Source organism: Mirounga leonina, unplaced genomic scaffold (assembly GCF_011800145.1).
Source record: "Mirounga leonina isolate KUSES-001 unplaced genomic scaffold, KU_Mleo_1.0 Mir_454, whole genome shotgun sequence".
Lineage (NCBI taxonomy): Eukaryota > Metazoa > Chordata > Mammalia > Carnivora > Phocidae > Mirounga > Mirounga leonina.
In genome coordinates, this window is record NW_023270763.1 from 8,930,437 (window position 1) to 8,952,070 (window position 21,634).

A 21,634-nucleotide genomic window follows, 5' to 3' on the forward strand; every position below is an offset into this window, starting at 1 on the left:
CCTCGCCTGCCACTCCCTTCCACACGCCATACTCGGACGCACCGATCTGTACACCACTTCCTCCGGGATGGCCCTCAGGATTGTGTCCCACCGTGGCCTCTGGCCCAATGCTCCCATCCACTGCCTCACCCCACAGACCCCTGCTCCGCTCCCAAGACCCCTTCCCGTCCCCGCACTGGGGCCACTGTGACCTGTTCCCTGGGGCTGTAGCACCTTCTAGAATCCTGCACCTCATCCTCCCGAGAGCAGCACCACTGCCGGCCCACCCTCCACCTCCCTGCTGCTGGCCGCCTGCCCCCCGTTCCATTTCCGGTCCTTTCCCTTCTCTTCTTCCTTGCCCAGGCCTGCAGGGTCATCTAAAGAAGCCCAGTGAGGGGCGCCTGGGTGGTGCAGTCGGCTGAGCGTCGGACTCAGTTTGGACTCAGGTCGTGATCTCAGGGTCGTGGGATCGAGCCCCGCGTCGGGCTCCACGCGCCATGTGGAATCTGCTGGACATTCTCTCTCCCCCTCCCGCTCGTGCTCTCTTACTCTCTCTAAAATAAATAAATCCTTAAAAAAATAAGAAAAAATAAAAAATAAAGATGCCCAGTGAGCCTGGCCAGGGACCCTCAGGCCTAAGACAGCAAGGCGCCAAAACCAGACCTCTCTCTGAATGGCAAATCTTCGGGATGTGTGCGGTGCGGCCCATCTGAATAAAGTGACAAGTCTGAACGCTGAAGTGTGGCCGTCTCCGTTCAAAACGGCACTATTAAGGAACTGAGAGGCGAGCCACGGCACGGCAGGTGTCTGCAACTTCTGTGTATCTGACTCGGGTGGAGAACATAAGAAAACCCTACCAATCAACTAGCAAAAGACTGGATAATCCAACAGAAAAGCTGTCAAAAGACCTGAGCAAGCGCTTTCTCAGAGAGAGCATCTAACGCTACTGTCGAGAGTGGCGGCATTGTTAGTCACCAGGGAAACGGGAAATAAGACCACAGCGCGGTGTACCGTGCGCTCATTAGAACGGCTCCTACCAGGAAGGGAGCCGAAGCTGCTGGAATGGACCTCGGCTCCGCTGCTCCCGAACGCTGCTTGGCAGTCTCTTCTGTCCGCCCATAACCCAGCACCTCACTCCCTGGTGCACACCAGACAGAGCACAGCGGGGCCCGTGCATCGAGATACGCGCATAGAATGTTCCAGCCGTGTTAGACATGTGGGTGCCAAGCGGGAAACAACCCTAATTAACGTCCACCCGTAGGAGAACAAACAAACCGACGGTGGCATATTTAGACAACGGAATATTCTCCACCGCGGCATGAATGAATGAGTCCCAGGGTGGGGTGCTGAGCGTGAGAAGCCAGATGGAAGAGAGAGTGTGAGTACGACTTCATTGTACAAAGTCCCCAAACAGGCGAAACCAATGCACATGGACTGGAGTCAGGACGCGGCGAGGGACAGCAGGGGCTCCCAGGGCACCGAGAACAATCTGCGCTTTGATCTGGGCAGTAATTCCCCCTTGCTCACCTGCTGAGATCATCTCTCTGCGTGTACCTGTCTGGGGATATTCTATTTTAATAAAGTTTGTGCTTCCACAATTTGCTTCTCAAACCCACTTTTTCCCACAAACAACACCCTCGGGCCGGCAGGGGTGCCACGAGGGGGAGGGCCGAGCAGGGGCTCTGGAGCCGGGCAGCCCGGGCTGCGGCCTGCAGACTTGCAGCGAGTGAACTTGAACCTGGGCTCCGTTGCTCCTCGTCTTGAAAACGGGACTAACAAACACCACTTTGCACGCTTTTGCAAATGTCGCATGACGACACGGACATAAGGGTGCAGCACTGTGTCCGGGGGGACTGGGTGCCCACCTTCCAGAGGCCCAACAGCATATTAGTTTGTGGCCAGTAAGGGGGTCAGGCAACGGCCCGATCGCAGTCTGACTCCAAGGTCTTTGCCCTTTCCACGACATCCTGCGGCCTCCTGTGCACGGGACAGTGTAATAAAGTCATGCGCACACCCTACCACTGCATGGAAGTGCTGTCTGTGGGGGCCAGGGGGCTGGAGTCTGTGGAAAGACCAACAAGGAAGCTTCCTTTTAAGGAGGGCTCTGCGAAGCTGTTTAGACACACGATTTTGCAAACATAAAGGTAGCAGAAGTTCCTGTCTACGCCCCCCTGGGTTTTCCACTACATTAGGTCCAGGGCCCCAGGGCTCAAGGGCGTTACCTGTGGGGTCCCCTGGGAGGCAGCAGGGTGCCGCTGCCCAGACCTTCCCCCCCAGCCATGGTCCCGCTGCCCAGGAACCCGGAGCAGGCCCTCCCCAACTCTGCATCACCAACCCAGAGCCCCCCCGCCCCCGGGGCAGGCCCACCCCTCCCGGAAGCAGGGCAAGAGCAAGCCTGGAGGCCCTCAGGCCCGCACCCCTCCCTTCCCTGCTCCAACATCTCAGACCACATGTCAAGCTTCTGTCCCTGCCTCACTTCGAACAGCCCCATCTTCCCTGCCCTTCCCGTCTGTGTTCCGCCGGGACCAGGACGCTCTCCCGGGGCTCGGAGCTGGGACTCCCACCACTGCACGCCTGCTGAATTCTGAGCCGTGGGAGCGGGCGACCTACGCTGAAACAAACTCGAACGTGAACGGACACTTCGGCAACGCAAACCTTGCTGATGAGACACTAGAAGAGAAGAGCAGGGGCTCCCAGGGCACACGTGATTTCTCTTTGTACGTGGCCATGGCCACACGAGAGCCACTGATCTGTACGTTTTAAAATAATGATCAGAATGGCAAAGTTCACAAGGTGTGAGTTTCCCTTCAACTGAAAACGAAACAAATGAAATGCACTTAGTTGACACCTAAAAAGCAGCCACCCAGTTGTGCCCCCCCCCCCAGTGCTGACCACGACACGGCCTCCCTCCCACGTGGCCGCTTAGTGTGTGTCCTTAAAATAACGGAACACACACCATTAATTATTCCCAGAGACAGGGCTTCCAGGGAAATACCCCAGCACCTGGAGGGGGATATTGCGGGGTTAGAATACGAGGCAGGTGCTTCCTGTGATGTTCCCAATTTTGGTTTTTCAAATTACAAATGCATTTTACAGTTATAAAAGGAGGGGACAACTCCAATGTCTAAGAATCAGGGAGCGTGGATCACATCCACCAGCAGGGAAGGATGCTCGAGATACGCTGCCAAGTGGAAAAAGCAGGTTATAGAATAATGCAGGTGGCACAATTCCATTCCGATTAGAAGGGAAGGTACGGAAGGGCACACAAGAGCACGCTGAAAACTGTTCCCTCCCAGGGCTGAGTGACTGTCTTTTTTGATTCCTTCTTTGGCTGATTTCTATTCCCAGGTCCCCCACCGCTCTTTTTCCTACAACGAGCACGTAACGCTTCTGTGCCAAGAACATAAAAACTGCATCCTAGGCTTAGAAACGTGCGTGGAGACAGATCTGGAAGGCTCCGTCCAACGAGGACAATTAGGAAAGCAAAGCCCCGAGCAGGGACCGTATCACAGACGCTACTCCGAGGAGCACAGAGGCCTCTGGTGCGGAGCGCGTCTCGCACTTTCCAGACGCCTGGGGCCACGCCGACCTCCCGCTCATGGCTGCCCCGGAGCCTCTCCTCACGATGCCCTTCCTCTCTGTCCCAGACGCCTATGTATCCCTTAAGACACAACGCACAAGTTCCTCTTCGGAACGCCTCTCCCTGCTGCTCACGTGGCACACAGGCCTCCGTCCGGGCCCTCAACTCCATGCTCCCGACTCACTGCTGGATCTGAGGCTTGCGGGGAGCTGCTTGGGCCTCTGCGCTCAGCCCCGCGCCCGGCACTGAGCGTGGCCTCTGGGCCGGTCGGGCCGGAGAAGGCTGTTGGAGGGCTCCTGACCCACCTGACGTCAGGGTCTGACAGCAGCAGAAAAGCCAACTCCTGCCTCTTCTCAAGGACTAAGGTTTCATAGAAGCTGCATCTGAGGAAGGGGGATTTGAGACTCGCTCACAGAAGCAGGAGGGGTGCCCCCACCACCCTGCGAGTGCCAGCACCAGCCTCCGCGGACAATCATGGAAGATGGGAGGCCCACTCCCCGAAGTGGGGGAGGCTCGAGTTTGAATCCTGGATCTGCCACCAAATGGGCCTGTGACGGACGAGTGGTGGCCTTGCAAGGCCTCAGATTCCTCTTACTGAAAACACTGTGTCTTGGCTTCTGCGCCCTCCCCTCCCTGTTCCTTGTAGAGCATCTGGAGCCTGGTTAACTCTCAGGGATAAAGAGGGTGTTCCCTGGAAGAAAGCCGTTTGGGTCACTCTGGGACTTGAAAGATGCCCGGTGGCACTGGGTGGTACGTGCTAAGACCAAAAGGGTGGACCAGACAGTCCACCCACAGGGCGTCTGAAGACACCAGCGAAGGCCTCGCGGAAGAACTGGGCTTTCTTCTGAGACAGAAAACGGTTCCCAAGGGAAAGCCACAGAAACCGGGCAGCCGACGGGCTCTTGGATGAGGCTCATGCAGCTGGGGGTGGGGAGGGCGGGCGGGCGGGCGGAGCTCAGCTCTGGCCGCCCAGGGGTGCGTGGCTCTGACACATGCATGGGGCGGGAATTCCAGGCTGGCAGCTCGGGAAGTGGGGGGCAGGGAGGTGGGGGGCTCGCCAGGCAGGCCTGGCTGGGAACGTTCAAGGGCGGGCAAGATGGGCTAGCCCTCCTGCTCGGAGGGGAAGTTCTCTCTAGAAGCGTGAGCACCTCTGGAGGCCAGCACGGGCCCCTTCAGTAGCTTCAGCCCTGGGAAAGCAGGAACACTCCCACCCTCTCCCCTGGGCTCCGGGGATGGCTTCCAGAGATCCGGGGAGGACTGTGCTGCATGGGGAGAAAGGGAGAGCCGAGGAGACTCAGGAGGACCCGGTGCCTCTAGTCACCGCCCTGACACGACCCGGTGCAGTTTGCCGATGTTCCCACCGGTTACACGCAGCCTCGAGGAGCAGGAGAACCTGCCCCCCCCCACCCCCTGCCACAAAGCCCGGCTGCCAGGCTCGGGGCGGCAGAACTCACCTGCTCCGTCCGCGTGGGTCCACACCTGCGTGCCCTCACCCGGCCCGACCCCGCCGGACAGCTCCTCACCGGGCTGTGTGCCTGGAGCCCGCTCTTTCCCAGGTCGGGGAGCCGGCCACTGGGGCCTTCCTTCGGAGGCAGGGATTGCAGCCTGCAAACCGGGACCCAAGCAAGAGACCAGTGGTCCCATGCACCCGGTGGGCCCCCCGGGGAACCGCCTGACTCTGCTGGTCAACTCCACAGGGCAGCCTCGTCATGCCTCCAGGCTGAGCCTGCCCAGGCGGGGGCCCCCTCCCGAGGCGCATCGGCGCGGGCTGCCGCAGGGACACGTCTGGAACTGACCTTCTCAGGGTGGGCTCGTCCCGCGGAGAGGAGTACGTGCACCCCATGGCTTCTCTCCCGACCCCAGGACTTAAGGGAGAAGGCAGGTTCCGGCCGTCTCCCGGAAACGGGCAGGGAGCCAGCGGCCAGGAACTCGGGCTCTGTCCATCCCTCCGCAGTGCTGGCGGGGCGGGCCGTGAGCTCGGAGTGCCCTGGACACCCCAGCCCTGCCGGAGCCTCTGCCAAGCCCCGGCCTGCACCCGTCCCCACGGGCGCAGGGAGGACTCGCCACTCCAGCCCGGGACCTCCGGCGATCCCCTGCGTTTGGGCGCCCGCCCCTCCTCCGCCTGTATGGACTGAGGGAAGGAGAAAACCTTTCCAACCCCGACTCGGGTCTCCTTGGTAACTGCTTATATCGGAGCCCTTTCTCCCTACTTCCTCCCCCTTTCCCAATTGAAAAAAAAAGCGGGGGGGAGAGTCATGAGGCTGAATACAGCTCTTCTAGACACTAGAAGGCAGGTTGCTATGGCAGGGCTGACTCTCCACAAAGGAAGCTGCAACCATCCCGCTGCCAGGGCGCCTCAGGACCCTATTAAATTAGCTCTGGTTCCCGTCTTCCCTGCCACAAAAGAGCTGTGGGCAACAGAGCCCCAGCCCCCGGGCCCCTGTCACCTGGCAGCAGCCTGTGTGCAGAGAGACCACATCGTGCCCTCCCACTGCGCGGGGGGCAGGCGCCCTGCATGGTGGGCCCACATTCGCTGCTGAGACGTTGCCCCCCAAGGGGCAGCCCTTCCGAGGCACCCGAGTACAAAGAGCCAGCGGAGGAGGCCGCAGAGGGCCCAGGCTCTGAGCCCAGAGACCAGGCGGGTCCAGTTAGGGCTTTCCACTCCTCAACCGGGAGCAGGAGTCTCTCCGGTTCGGGCCTCAGACATCATCTGCAGGCTGCCCTGTGGGGAGGACGAGAGGGAGGGGGGACAAAAGCACTGAGTCACTTGGAAAGAGATGAACCCAGCCGTCCGGGTGGATTCATTTCGCCTCTACTCCCAACTCTAGTGCAATTCTCTACGGGGCGGACGCCTCCTGAGACTTTCCCTGCCCTTGGCGAGCCAGGCGGCAGCTGCTGGGGAACAGCTGCCTTCCAGAGCCCGGTGTGGAGGCAGGGTCTCCGCTCCCCGGGGGCGAGGTGCCCGTGACCAGAGAGGGGGCGGTGCTGAGCTGCTACGTGCCGGGCAGAGCCGGGGGCAGGCTGGCTGGCACGCACAGCAGGACGGGGGCCCGGATTTCTCTACCGCAGGCAGGGCAGCTCCCTGGGCCCCGTGGCTGAAAGTGAACGGTTTGCAAGAGCTGCCTTTGGTGAAAACAACGTGATGTGCTGGAGCTTACATTTGACCCAGCGGCCCTCTCGCCTGCGGGAACGAGAACGGACCAGCGGTGGTGCACCCAGTGGGGACGGGGCCTCTGGCAGGTGGGAGGCCATGGGTCAAAGCCAAAACACGGAACGGGAACTCCGACTTATCGAGTGCCTACTGTATGCCAGCTAGTATTCAAGGAGCTCTCTACTGTACTTCATTTAATCCTCTCTACCCCCATTTCACAGCCAAGGACAGGGAGGATTGGGTGTGGTGGGGGGAGGGGGGCAGGAAGCCAACTCCAGGCCACGAAAGCCCAGAGCCGTGGCAGGTCACAACCGCCCCATGAGCAGAGCAGGCTGAGCCCAGCTCCCCGGAGTCCCCGGACACGCTCAGAGAGCACCTCATGGCCCTTCCCAGCGATCTCCAGGGCTCCTCGGCCCTCAACATGTGGGGTGCTCTGATGCTCAGGGGCTACGGTTTCCCTCAGGGACACCCTCCCATATTCCCCGGCATGCAGACCAGGACTCTACACCTGCCGTGCGGGGCCAGGTGGCCTGCCTGCCCAACAGCACGGGGCAGCGTGCTGGCTTTGCCCTTCCAGCCCTGCAGACCCCTGGGCGGTGACCCCCAGTTCCCTCGGTGACCCTCGACTCCCTTCCTGACAACGGACTCCCTTGGTGACCTCCCGTGGTGACGCCTCTCCCAGAGCCGCCCGGCCGGTCCTCGCCCTGAACTTCTGCACATGCTTCTGCTCTGTGTGCCCAGCTGCATCTTTGCTGTGGGCCTGCTTTCCACTTAGCTCCCCAAACTCAGTTTGGGGGCACCTCAATCCTGGCACAGGGGAGGCGTGACCCTCTTCTGCATTCCCACTGCCTCTGGAAACACTCATCGCTCCCCAATGCACGGAGCCCCCGAGGACACTGCCTGGCACGGAGACGGAGCGAGCAGCAGCGAGCCCTGGGTGAGGCCCAGCGAGGTCCAGGGGTCCACAGACGCCCAGCTCGGCAGACAGGCCACCTTCAGAGCTGCAGGCACTAGATCGAACAGCAAAACCACTCCGATCTCAGCAGAGGACAGGGAGGAAGGAGAGGCAGTGAAGTCCCTCACGGTCAGGCAGCGGTGGACAACCCAGCCCTGCGCTCGAGGGGGCAGCGTGAATACCCTGAGCCCCTTCTCCCACCACTTCCCCTGATGGTGGGAGGCTTCGGGCACTGCTCACCCTCCATGTCCACAGAGGCCTCTCCCCTGTGCCTGCCTCTTTGTCCAGCTCGTGTGAGCCTGTTTTCACGTTGGGCAGAGCCCAGCACCTCTCTATAGAGAGAGTGACCCTGGACTGGACATGGAAGAACTCTGGCCCTCTTTCCATCTGCCAGCGCTCCAAAGATGCAGACGGATGGGCATGAGGCTGGCAGCCTTGACGCGTGGCTTTCCCAGCCCTTCGGTGGAGAGCAAGCCCCCAGATGAAGGTCACGCGGGAAAATGAGCTCCTCTGTGGCTTTTCAGAAGCAAGCCCCAATGGGATGCCATCAGTAAAATCCAGACTGTGGGAAACTGTGAAACAGACGATCTGGTTTCTGGAACAAAAACGCTGCAGGGAGACACCCGGGATGGAGGGGCAGCCCATCCAGCGAGAGACTTCCTGTCACGTTGAGGAGGAGAAGCCAGGCACCAATGGCTATAGCTGTGTCATTCCATTCGCATGACATTTGGGAAAAGGCAAAACTACAGGGACAGAAATAAGATCGTGGTCACTCGGGGGGTTGGGGGAATGGGTGGGTGTTCACTGCACAGGGACACGGGGAATGTTGTACGTCTGGACTGTAACACTGGTTATACAACCACATATCTCTGGCAGAACTCATCAAACGGCACTTTTTTTTTTTTTTTTAAGTAGGCTCCATACCCCGCATGAAGCCCAACATGGGGTTTGAACTCACGACCCTGAGCTCAAGCCGGGAGCTGAGATCAAGAGTCGGATGCTTAACTGACTGAGCCACCCAGGCGCCCCGAACTGCATACTTTAAAAAGGCGGGTTTTGCTGCATGTAAATTATACCCGACATATCTGACCCCCCAAGAGAGAGTCTTACAAGATTTATTTATCAACTGCCGTCTTGCTTACATCCTGAATTTTTTTAAAAAGTGTTAAAAAAAAAATCTATCGGGCGCCTGGGTGGCTCAGTCGGTTAAGCGACTGCCTTCGGCTCAGGTCATGATCCTGGAGTCCCGGGATCGAGTCCCGCATCGGGCTCCCTGCTCGGCGGGGAGTCTGCTTCTCCCTCTGACCCTCCCCCCTCTCATGTGCTCTCTCTCTCTCATTCTCTCTCTCTCAAATAAATAAATAAAATCTTTAAAAAAAAAATCTATCAGTTAATCAGGAATTATGAACAAATGCTACTCAGTGTCTGAGGATCCGGAAGCTTGCGGCTGGATAGCCCTGAGCTGCGTTCAAAAAGGAGGCCCTTGGCTGGACTATTTTCACATTTCATACAATTCCATGTGAAAGATCCCCAAATTTGCTACGAAATCATGATTCCTTTATTCAGACTTCACATGGATGGCATGACTACTTCTGAAATATGATGGCTCTCAGATAAGCCAGGAGTAGCGGGGAGGAGAGGAAACATGACTCTGTACCGGTGGAGGGCTGTTTACGCTGGGTGATCGGGGCTGGTGCTCGAGTTCACTCTTGGTGCTCTGTGTTTCGGGGTTTGTTTGAAATGTTCCACAGTAAAAAGCTCTGTTTCTCTTTAAAGCACTCTCAGGCGCCAGACGTGAAGCCGAGGTGTGTGTGGGGGCACCACGGCGCTCCTCACCTCCAACAGAGCCGAAGAAGAGCCCAGCGGCCCAGGCTGCGGCGGGGTGTGGGCCCCCCTACAAGGGTGGCCCTGTTCAGCTGCACACTGCTGCCAGGCCTCAGCGGGGACCCAGAGCCTCTGATTTCTTTTTTTCTTCAAGAGAAGCTATAAGTCTGGGTTTTATGTACCAGCCTTTGCAATGTTCTAATTTATTTTTGGGGGGGTGGGGAGGAGCAGAGGGAGAGGGAGAGAGAGAATCCTAAGCAGGCTCCATGACCAGTGCAGAGCCTGATGCAGGGCTCGATCTCATGATCCTGAGATCATGACCCGAGCAGGAATCAAGAGTCAGATGCTTAACTGACTGAGCCAGTCAGGCGCCCCTAAATGTTCTAATTTAAAACAATGTTCTAATTTAAAGGTCTAAAACCCCCGTGCAAGCCAAGGCCAGCCTGTGGGCCAGTCCGCCCCAGAGAGAGCCGCGGGAATAGGCTTAGTGCTGACTAATAACAGCCGTTCTCCGAATGTCCCACGCGAGGGTCCCACACAGGGGTGGTGCCCGAGGGGAGGCAGAAATACAAATGCCCATCCAAAAAGACAGGTGCTCCATGCAGAGTGTTGTGCTCCATGTGTGAGCAAAGCGGGGGCAGCGGGGCCCCTGGAGCTTCAGACTCCTGTGGGAACCATCATACCCTGGTGGTCTTTGACCAGGAGCCACCCTGGAACGTTCTGTCCAGGGGCACAAGCTGGGTGGAGGCTGAGGACTAAGTGGGAGTGGATAGGAAACAGCCACTTCTGGAGTTACTACCAGCATCATTAAGAGAATGTGCTGCTCTCTTCAGCAAGCCTTTAACTGCTATTACAAACGGTTCAAAAGGCCTCCCCAGGGCATACAACTGTGTTTGTAGACCAGAAGACTCCACACTGTAAGGTGCCAATTAATTTACAGATGTGATCCAATCCCAACTAAAACCCCAGCAGGGCTGGTTTTATTCCCTCTTTGGTTTTGGTGGACATTGACAAGCTGGTTCTAAAAGTTACATGGAAATGTCAAGGGCCCAAAGAAGCCAAGCGAATCCTAAAAAAACAAAGCTGGAGGACGTGACCTACCAGATATAAAGTCAAGAGTGACTAAGAAAGCACAGAAAATAGAATAGTGCGGTATTGACGAAGGGACAAAAAAGCAGATCAAAGGGACAGAACAGTCTAGAAACTAACCCGCATTTCACAGGTCAATCACGGTTATCTGATTTATATCAACAGTGATGCTGAAGGGCAGTGGGAAGACAAGGGCCTTTTTCAATACCTGGTGCTGGGTCCAGTGGATGGATGGCCACGGGGGACAAAATGAACCTTGAAGTGCCACACACAACCGGCCAATGCCAAGTCAATGTCAGCTGGACGGAGGTCTAAGTTTAAAGCTACACCAAAGGGACGCCTGGGTGGCTCAGTTGGTTAAGCATCTGCCTGTGGCTCGGGTCACGATCCCGGGAGCCTGGGATCAAGTCCCACATCTGGCTCCCTGCTCAGGGAGGAGTCTGCTTCTCCCTCTGCCCTTCCCTTGCTTGTGCTTTCTCTCAAATGGATAAAATCTTTAAAACAAATTAAAAAATAAAAGAAATAAAAAAGATTTATTTTAGAGAGAAAGAGAGCATGAGCAGGGGGAGGGGCAGAGGGAGAGGCAGACCCCCCACTGAGCATGGAGCCCAACTCGGGGCTTGATCTCACGACCCGGAGATCATGATCTGAGCCGAAAAGAAGAGTTGGATGCTTGACCTGACTGAGCCACCCAGATGCCCCTCAAGGAAGCTTTTAGAAGAAAACATAAAAAGAACATCTTTATGGGGTGCCTGGGTGGCTCAGTTGTTAAGCGTCTGCCTTCGGCTCAGGTCATGGTCCCAGGGTCCTGGGATTGAGCCCCACATCGGGCTCCCTGCTCTGCGGGAAGCCTGCTTCTCCCTTTCCCACTCCCCCTGTTTGTGTTCCCTCTCTCGCTGTGTCTCTCTCTGTCAAATAAATAAATAAAATCTTTAAAAAAACAAAACAAAACATCTTTATGACCTTGAGATAAGTTAAGAATTCTTAACCTGGACAGAAAAATATCAACCATAAAGGTCTAAGGTCAACCGAAAGGTTGAGGAATTGGACTAAGTGGAAGTCAAGCACTTCTGACCATCAGAAGACATAAGTAAGAGGGTAAGGAGACAAGTTATGGAAAGGAGACGATATTTCCAGTATGTTTATCTAACAAAGGCCTCATATCTAGAATACAAAGAACCCTGACAAATCAACGGGGCCCATAACCCAGTGGGAGCGATGGGCAAATTCTTGAACAGACCCTCACCAAAGGTTTCTAAATGGCCAGTAAAACATATGACAAGGTCATGGGTTTTCAGAGAACTGCAAATCAAGACAGGATGCCGCCACATGCCTGTTCAAATGGCTACAACGAAAAGGTTGATAAAAGCAAGTGTGAGGATGGGACATGCCAGTGGCGGGCTGGACACCGGGACAAACACGTTGGGAAACCGTTCAGGAGGATCCACCAGAGCTGAATCTAAACCTTCCCCACACCTCGCCAGCTCCGAGTCACGGCACACACGGAACAGAAACATGTCCATACGGGAACCAAACACGCCCACTAGAACGTTCACGAGAGCACTGTTTCTAACTGTTCTCCCGACTGGAACCTGTCGGAATGACTGTCATTATCAGAATGAAGAAATTACGGTTATTCACATAATGGAAAACCAAATGAGACCAAAGAATGTCACATACACCTCAGAGCGCGTGCTCTGTGACACAGACTGTGGGGGCCATTTTGGTGACAGGTGCGTACTTTTATGTCTGTGCATTACATACACTTCAGCAGAAAGGTGACGAACAAAAACAAAGCAGTCCTTCCAGAACCGACCTGCCCTCTGACTCTCCCTGGTCTGCTCATCTCCCCTGCTGGCCACGGGGACCAGACAGACAAAGGAGTGGCAGGTGGCCTAACCCTGCTAACCACAGCTCACTCTCAGCCCTAACACAAAAAACAAAAGAATTAAAAAAAAAAAAAAAAAAAAAAAGCGCCACAGTCTTCCTTCTAGCAGCCTGGCCTCTCTCTTCTCTAGTCACCCCATCCCCTGATGCTTGCAAAGCGTCCAAATCTCTTAACTTTGGGTTTTGCTCTGCTCCCTTGCCCCACCTAGCTACTCCCAGAGGCATCCTCAGTCTCCCCAGTTCCCAAGCCTGCCTTGCGCAGACTCCCGCTGGCCCTCCCGGCTCTTCCCGCCCAGGCCCCCGTGTCCCATCGACTGTGCCTTCCCTGGGCTAGCCCCAGGACTCCCTTCTCTGGCCTCACCATCTCTCTCGGGCCCACTTCCTGGAGGGCCCCCTCCACCCATCCCTGTCCATCCCCCATGCAGCCCACATGCGGCCCTGCTGATCAGGCTCTGACTGCCTTGTCCGCACCCCCCGGGGCTCCCCCAAAATACTTTCCACACCAGGAAGGCATGTGGGCCAGCCGGTCCTTCCATCCTGCCTCACCATGCTAGCCACACAGCCCGGGGCCATGCACAGTCCCCACGCTAAGCCTTGTGACTCCCCACTGAGCTGGTGGCCGCGGAGGCTCTGTGCTGCGGCAGAGACCACCTGCACTGGCTGGAGAACGAAGTGGCAGGGCCAGAGGTGCAGGGTTTGCAGCAGGAGGGCCAGGCTTGTGGCCCCGGGGCACCAGCTGAGTGACCTCTCGGAGTCTGTTTTCTCAGGTGTGAAATAGGGCACTGGCCCATCTTAGGAGGCCGAGGGCATCGCGGCGAAGGGGGAAGTGTGGCTTGTGGAGTCTGCAGGTCTGGCTGGACGACTGGCTCTGCTCCCTGTAAGTTAGGTGACCTGGGTCCTCGGTCACTGGCGTCTCAGTATGCTCATCCGCAAAGCAGGGTGATAAAGCCTTCCCTGAAGGGCTCTGGTGAGACTGGACAGGATATTAATAGTAAGGATAAAGATACTACACGTCATTCGGGGGCAGGGCCACGGCCATTTGCACCTGGACCTGGGCAAAGCGCTCACCGATGATTACGATTAGTGTTTCAGTTCTACAGCGCAGGACATAAGGACGGTTATGACCTCCATTAAGAGCCAAGGGCGTGGACTTGGAAAGATTAAGTCACAGCGAACGGCGCACGACTACTCGCGGCAGAGGCAGGACTCGAACCTTTGTCACCCAACTCTGGGGTCTAGACCCACGGCACTGGAAAGGGGTCCCCCGCGGAGGGCCCATGCACTCGGGGCACGGGTGTGCAGGGGACACCTCCGCTTTCCAGATGAGCAAACTTGGGGCCACTGGAAACGGGGACCTGGTCACGGGTCCCTTACCTTGTGTTGTGCACCACACTTCTCTCCCCGCAAAAGTTTCCACACTAGGAAGGCACGTGGGCCAGCCGCAGCACAAGAGGCTGGAGTCCGGCCGGCCAGTCGGCCCTTCCATCCTGCCTCTGGCCCTCTGCGGGCAAAGCCCTCCAAGCCCTGGGGCGTGACAGCACCTTCTAGAACCTGCTCAACACCAACCCCCCTCGGCACACCTTCCGGTCCCTCTATCTTAGAGTTCCCGGAGCCTGTGTCTCCCTGTCTGCCTGGGGCTGTGGCAGAGGTCCTGATCGGACAATGCATACGAGCGCATTTCCTAGAGTATTTGTACAAAGTACCCCTCGATGTCCTGACTGCGCATTTTCTTTCACGTAAACGCCACCTGTCTTCTTGCAGTGCCCAGCACAGGGCTCGACACAAAATACACTCTGACACATGCTGCAGCCACCAGCGCCAGGAACACGCTAGGTGACATCACCATCGCCTCACCTAATGCCCACACGAGCCCCAGGGGATGGGGCCATTGCCTCCATTCAGCAGACGGGAAAACTGAGGCAGGTTCGCGAAGGGAGGGTCTCGCCCAGGCCCCGCCCAGCGACAGACTGTGAGCTTGATGAACGCAGGGACTTCCTCTATTTTGTTCGTGGATACCTGGGGCAGAGGGGGGCCTGGGGAGGTATTTGCTGAGCTTTCGAAAATGGAAAACGACTGTCCTGTCCATGGTACAAGGACTGTGTTCTCTGAGTATCGGCTGTGACATTTGAAGACCGTAAAACTTTTCTGGGAGAGGCAACGGTTACCACAGCTGGAACAGGGAATTAGGAGCCCATGGGACCCTGAGTGCCCAGCCTGGGGAGTTCCGCCCCAAGGGGCCCTAGGGCCTGCACCTGGGACTAGCTCTGGGTGGGACTCAGGGCGCCCCCTGAGGGCAGGTCCGGGCCTTGTGGCTCTCAGCACAGGACCCCCCCGCCAGGCCCTCAAACCTGCTGGCAGGCCTCTGGGGTAGGAGTTTGGGTAAAACACAGGCAACAGTAAATGTGACAAAGTGACCTGGTTGCAGGAATGATTCAGAATTCAGGCTTGGGGGAACAGTGGTTACATCACTTTGTCACACTATCCTTTTTTATATCCAAAAACCAGGTGCGCTCTTAAACTTTCTTTCAACTAATTCGCCTTTTTACTTAAACCTTCTCCCAAGGAAGCTTTATGGAAGGTTAAAAAAAAAATTAGTAAAGTAAAAAAACAATGTTACGAGTAAAGTCAAGCTGGCCACTGTCTGTGACATCGTGACTTATAATAAATACATATTTGGCCTTTGTACCCTTTCTGGCACAGAGCTCCTGAAACCCTGGGCATTAAGAGCAAGGAAGGTGTCTCACAGTCCTCAGAAGCAGCCCCCTTCAGCCACACTGGGGTTTATGTTAATAAAGTGATTCCTGGAAAGCCCCTAAGGCCAGGGCTGGCTGGAAGGTGAACCAACCATGTGACACGCTGGCCCCTGACCTCCAGGGAGGGGAGAGGGGCAGAAGGCGAATGAACCCAAGGGCAGATGATTTCATCAGTCATGCCTGCACTGATGTAATGATGCCTCCATAAAAACCCAAGAGCACGGGGTTTCGAGAACTTTGGGTTTCGGCATGCTGAGCACTTCCTTGGGGGTGCTGGGAGCGCAGCACCCCCAGGGAGGGCGTGAAGCGACACAGCCCTCCCATGCCTTGCCCCCTGCACCTCTTCCATCTATCTGTTCCTGACTTACATCCTTTATAATACACCCATAACCTAGTAAGTAAACAGCTCTCCTGAGCTCTGTGAGCCGCTCTAGCCAATGAATCAAACCTGAGGAGGGGGTTCTGGCAACTTCTGATTTATAACTGGTGACACTGGGATTTGTGACCGGTGGGGGGGCGGGCCTTACCCGTGGGATCCGATGCTAACTCCAGGCGGACAGTGTCACACCCAGCAGTGTCCCGAGGGTGGGAGAGAACTCTCCACACATCCAGGCACAGAACTGTTCAGTGTGGGTCTCGAGGAGAGCAGAACAACAGTTCTCCTCCTCCGCTGTCACCCCTAGAGCTCTAAGCTTGAGGCTGCTAGGGACAATGGGAAGCGTGAGGTGACAAAGATGCCTTAGTGCCGAAGCGCCATCCTGCCCACGTCAGTGAGGCCACGGGACAGAAGCCATTATCTGCATCCCTCTGCGTGGCCCCGTGCAAACAGCACCTCTCTGCCCCATCACTTTGCGAGACAAGATCACAGGCCTGGAGTGAAATATTAATTGGGTGCTGGCAGTAGCTCTGACGACCTTTCATGCCCCCGAGCCTCAGATGATCTACCCGTGGAACGGTGCCTTCTCCTCTGAACGGTCCCTGTGAGGTTCCATCGAGAAACACGAACAAGAAACGGACCCGAAAGAACCTCGTGAACGCCCATGTGCTGTGGACACACAAGGGGCTGAGGGGGATCTGAAGCCCAGGCCACCAAGAAAGCACCCAAAGTGCTGCAAGGAAGCCTGCACCTCTCTCGCCTGGCTCCCTCCTGACCTGGGCCCATGGACGGGGCCCCGCTGGGACTGATGGACGGGCTCTGGAAGGTTGAGAGAAGGATCCTGAGTAGGGTCACTTACGTTGGTTGAATTTTGGTGAACTCTGGGACTTCGTCTTTTTTCTTTCTGAAGAAGAACCAGTAGGTCAGGAGGCCCACAATGAGGGAAAACAGAATCATGTCCGTCATGCTGAGAAGAGACACTTCTTCGGCCACGGTCTCAGATACGGTGGCGCTGGCATCCATGTGGGAGTCCCCCATGTTGACAGGAAACTGCAGGGAGAAAGGACAGGGATGAGCAGGGTCTGCCTGAGGCCTGCGGGGGAGCACCTGAGCCCCAGAAGCTTCACCCAGGGTCTCTAGGCCCCAAGGCGGGGGCAGCACCAAGCAAAGCACCGGAGGCAGGAGCTGGTGGCCCCACACATGGCCGCTGGTCCCTCTGAGACACAGCTACAGCCTCGGACCGAAACTAAAGTAGCGAACGGCGCCGCGGTGTCCACAGGGGTCCTACCGCTGGAGCTGGAACTGGGCCCTCTGCAAACACAGAAACGGAAACCACAGGTTCCCGGTACACCGAGCACCCTCCAGCCCCACAAGGGCTTGGAAGGCTTGGTTCTAATGAGAGTGGGCACCACTCGGAGGCAAGTCTTTTCCCCAAGTGTGCAACAGGCCTCGGCTGCCCCAAGCCCTGCCCCGCCCAAAGGCCTTCAGGACCTGCCCTTGGATGGCTCCTGGGAAATCCCTTCTGAGCCAGGCAATATGCCACCGATGAGTGTCTGTACACCTGAGACCCTGGGCCACGGGGATGGTTTACGCTAACCACGTCATTCAGGATGAATGCCTAGGACTCCGAATCACATCGTACGGGTTTGACTTCTGGGATGCTGGAGACCGAGCAGATAAGGTTAGAGACGCGGCGCCCCACTCCTGCAAGGCTGACTCCCAGTATAAGCCCTGCACACCAGGGCAGCAGCGAGCTCCCCAGTAATACTTCATACGTGTGGCCAGGCACGGCCACTGGGAGCGCTGAGCACCCGTGATTCCAGTGGGCAAAGACAGCTGGAAGCTCGTGCCTCGTTTCTCCCGGACTCAGCCCTGCCGAGCCTTTTCCCTTGCCGGTTTCGGTCTGTATCCTGCCGTGATACACTGTAAAAGAGCTTTTCTGAGTTCTGTGAGTCCCGGTGAACCACTGAGGACCCCAAGCACCCCAACCTCGTTCGCTCCCTTGAAAGATGCCCAGCTGGTGCTTCCACCACTGAAACCCGGCAGGGAAGCAGATCTGAGTCCACGAAGTCAGCGGGGAGTACCTACAACCCCAGCAGTGCACTCCTGCACTCGACGAGGCTGGGCTCAACTCCGCAAGGCGTGTTGCTCCATTTTGCAATCCCCGCTATCACCAAGCGGGCTGTTTCCACCACAACCGTGGCTCCCAGCCTCGGTGGGGAAAGCTTTAGTCATATCTCAGCAGCTCAGGCACAGGAGATTGCTTCACGTCTGACGTCTGTTCACTGTCCCTGCCTTCGGGAGACACCAGGGCCCCCCGCCCCCCAGCAGCTGCCCTTCCATCCAAGGACCCCGGGCACCAGCTCTGCCCTCCTAGGGCCTGTGGGGCATCGGCCCGCTCAGAGCGGACCCTTGAGCTTGGCCCTCTGCTTTCTCATTCACCCAAAGTGCTTTTCTAACGGCTGAGTCCCTGTGATAATCTCAGCGCATCCCCTCTGCTATGTGACGCTACAGGACCAATTTAACTCTAGTACCCACCCCGAGCACCGTTTATATTTAAGGATGAACTTGCACACGTTGATTATCTATTCAGCATTCGTTCGGCACGTCTTCCTATCCAACCCTGCCAGTGTCATCTGGCGTGGTCCGTGTGGGAGAGGACCCGGCTCACAGAGTCATGCCACGCAGACCCTCGGGGCCCGGCTGACACAGGAAACCCCCCCCCCCCCCCGCCACCCCCACATAGCAGCAGCCAGCCAACATCCGCTCCCTGTCCCACTGCCCTTCCCCCTCCGGCTCAGATCACCCAGCCCCCTTACTTTACTGGGGGGAGACTCATGGCCATGAAGCGAAATGACCAATGACCGTTTCCTGACACATACGCGAGCTGCCCATACCACCCAAGAAAGTGGTGCCGCGGGGGATTCCGCAGGGACAGTGTGCTGGAGAGCAGGGGATCCACACAGTCCCACTTGTCCCACGTTTGGTTCCAGCCACCCAGGCCACTGCCACAGACCCCTAAGGGGCCAGCTTCACAGAGTGGCCACTGGGAGCCTTTTAAAAAGTAAGCCAGATCATGTCCCTAAGCAAACCCTTAGATGGCTTCATGTCCTACTTAGCACAAAATCTGAAGCCCTTAGCTGGCCTCTAGGCTCCATAGGGTCTGGCCCTTCACCTTTCCTCATTCCTCACCAGTCACACGGTCTCCCTGCTACCCCTCAAGCCTCCAGGTCTGCTCCTGCCCCAGGGCCTTTGCATGTGTTAATGCCGTGGCCTGGACTCTGCTCCTCTAGTTATCTGTAGGGTTCTCTCCCCCACTTCATTCAGGTCTCGGCACACATGTCACCACCTCAGGGAGACTCTTCCTCAGTATAGTTTCTGGTCCTTCTCCCTCCCCGAGCCCACTCACAGCACGGATCACTACCTGGCATTAAGTCATACATCCTTCCCACCAGCCACCTCCCTGACTGCAGGGTCAGCCCACAAGAGCAGGGACTTCACTTTGTTCACAGCCTGACAGATGAGAAGCGCCTAACGTCAACATGGTGAATAAATGAACATGTGATTCTAGAGGGGGTGGCTTGGCAACGCCTGGCACACGAATTACCGAGTGGTTTTATCAGCCACAAAGCACAACACAGATATGTCATTACCACAGTCTGTGAGGCTATATTCACTCTCCTTCAGTCTGGCTCTGTCTCTGATCCCCGCACTTACTGCTTCCTTCAGCATCCGGGCCACTCTCCTCAAGCTCAGAGTAAGGACCCCACGCATTCTCACACCTCGTGGAAATGCCCAGGCGCTGCCCCCTGGGATGTTGACTCCCTGCAGCAAGTTAGGGTGGGGCTCCGGCCCTGAGGCCCCAACAGAATGGGGGACAGTGCCAGCACTCAGGGGTCTCAAAAGCACTGCGAGGCATAAAACTTCAGACAAGAGCCACAGAAGAGCAACAGAAAGGATCCAGCGACCATTTTATCTGAGGCCTCCCTTCTACCGTAGGGAACGGAAGGCTCCCAGGAGGTAAGCAGTTCAGCGGAGTGAAAATTAGAAAGGGGCCCCTGCTTCCCAGAGGAGGGCTGGGTTCCATACCCGTCTAAGTAGGATGGCTTATCGGACATGGGGCTCTCCCCTGCACTGCTATGAGCTCCTGAACGAAGAACAGTATCGTAGGTACCTCTGTGTCTGGAACATGGCGGAAAGGGAGGACTGGCAAGAAGGAAGTCAAGGAAAATCCTTACCCCTACACTTTCCGTCCGAGGACAGGAGCAGTGTGCCTGGGGCTGAAGCCGTGAATGAACTGTTACCACGATTTTCATCCCGAGCCACTGGTTTCACACTGTAGCTCACACAGACGCCCACCCATTTCCCCAGCCTAAGCCTCCGCACCGCTGCCCCAGTGCCTTTCCATGTGCCCGAGCTGCTTTTCCTCTCGTTGCTTCCTGCTTCAGACTTGGGGTCTGACGACCTCAGCTTAACTGTCACTCCCATGGTTCCTACTTTCCTGGCACAGAACTTGGTGCACCATCTAATGCTCGATAACTCCCCATGGAATGGACGGAAGGAGTCAATGAATATATTATGACACACGGAATGTAAAACTGTTATCATGAACTGATAACACAAAACAAGTAGACTGAAGAGAAATCTGGGGCTGGTAATGTGCCCATGTGGTAATCCACGAGGACAGATGGTGCCGAACTTTCTTGGTTCATGGAGCCCCTGGTATCTCGGCAAAATGTCCTGTCCCCAGGCCCACGGGAATACCTAACAGCTTCATTTATGGAGTAGTTAGGTCCAAACAACCACTGGAAACCCAGCTTGGCAAAGACACAAGTCATCCAAAGGAAGGTGGCATGATCTAATGTTAAAACCATGAAGCAATGCAAGCTGGTATATAATTCACGCGGAATTTGACAGATGGGACTTCTGCCATGTTGGTAAAATTAGGCACCTCTGGGAGTTTGTCCCGAGGCACCTCTGCCTGGTCTGGTATAAAATCACTCTCCTCTGCTGCCTGAAATATTCTGATGAGAACATTTTGGACGTCCTGTCTGACAAGAGTGTCCTCCACATCGAATCTGGCAGAGTGACCTCTGACGGCAAGAGAGTCTGTCGGAGACACTCCAAGGAGACTTTGGGAGCCCTGTGCACTCTTTCTGCCCTAAAAGGGTCTTTAATCTGTAGGTTGTTTCTTCTTTCTACATTTCGTGAAAAGGAGGAATATTGAACAGTACAGAGCTCTTGGGGGCCAAACGCAACATTTGTCAGCAACAGAAACCAAAACAAAACCAAAAATGAAACGTACGTGTTTAAACAGAGCAATTTCTTAACTAGAGCAGGCCCTGCCACCAGTTGGCTGGGACTCCAGCTGAACTTCTTAAAGGCAGCAGGCTTTCATGTTCTCATCTGGAAAATTAGTCACAGGAAAAAAGGGCAGATCAAAAGACCAGCCAATGAGGTCCTGCTAACCCCAAACAGACCAGATCGTATCTGACCTTTTATTACAAATTAGGTCTGTACATAGAGCTTTGATTTTTATTATAAAAGACAATATATATACAGGAAAAGACAGACATAAATAGGCAGACATATAAGAGAGAAACCATTCCTCCTGAATTCCAACAGTTGATGCCGGAGGCCAAGGGCAACCCATTCTGGTGCTTCTGAAAAGGAAGAAGACCCCTTTCTCCATCTGACCGGTTTCCAACAATGCAGGGTAAAATGATCCTCTAGGAAGTACTTGTGGCTTTGCCTTCATTGTATGCAATTTTTTTTCTTTTTTTTTAAGATTTTATTTGACAGAGAGAGCACAAGCAGGGGGAGCAGCAGAGGGAGAGGGATAAGCAGGCTCCTGCTAAGCAGGGAGCCCAATGTGGGGCTGGATCCCAGGGCCCTGGGATCATGACCTGAGCGGAAGGCAGACACTTAACTGACTGAGCCACCCAGGTGGCCCCTGTACACAATTTCTGATCAGTAAACAAGACCGATCAAACAACCTGGCACCGACACTGGGGTGAACTGTTCACCTGAAGGAGCGACT

General features: G+C 56.1%; 2 protein-coding genes across 8 annotated transcripts in view; both read right to left on the reverse strand.

Annotated features, from left to right (window-relative positions):
* LOC117999470 (NADPH--cytochrome P450 reductase) overlaps positions 1 to 21,634 on the reverse strand; it is a 59,212-nt gene that overhangs the window by 10,081 nt on the left and 27,497 nt on the right. For 4 of the 7 annotated variants that reach the window (XM_034988599.1, XM_034988600.1, XM_034988601.1 and 1 more), the window contains one exon: positions 16,454 to 16,644. In XM_034988599.1, coding sequence (XP_034844490.1) covers positions 16,454 to 16,644 — 191 coding nt within the window. Of the gene's footprint in view, positions 1 to 1,016; positions 1,775 to 1,844; positions 2,314 to 16,453; positions 16,645 to 20,899; positions 21,366 to 21,634 lie in introns of those variants that run through there. The other 3 variants (XM_034988602.1, XM_034988605.1, XM_034988603.1) reach the window with 3 other exon arrangements.
* On the reverse strand, positions 4,497 to 6,234 carry LOC117999475 (translation initiation factor IF-2-like). The gene is made up of 3 exons (XM_034988617.1): positions 6,007 to 6,234; positions 5,356 to 5,690; positions 4,497 to 5,164 (listed from the first exon to the last, which is right to left on the reverse strand). Exons 1-3 carry the CDS (start codon positions 6,074 to 6,076, stop codon positions 4,877 to 4,879), a joined length of 693 nt encoding a protein of 230 aa, XP_034844508.1. The 5' UTR covers positions 6,077 to 6,234; the 3' UTR covers positions 4,497 to 4,876.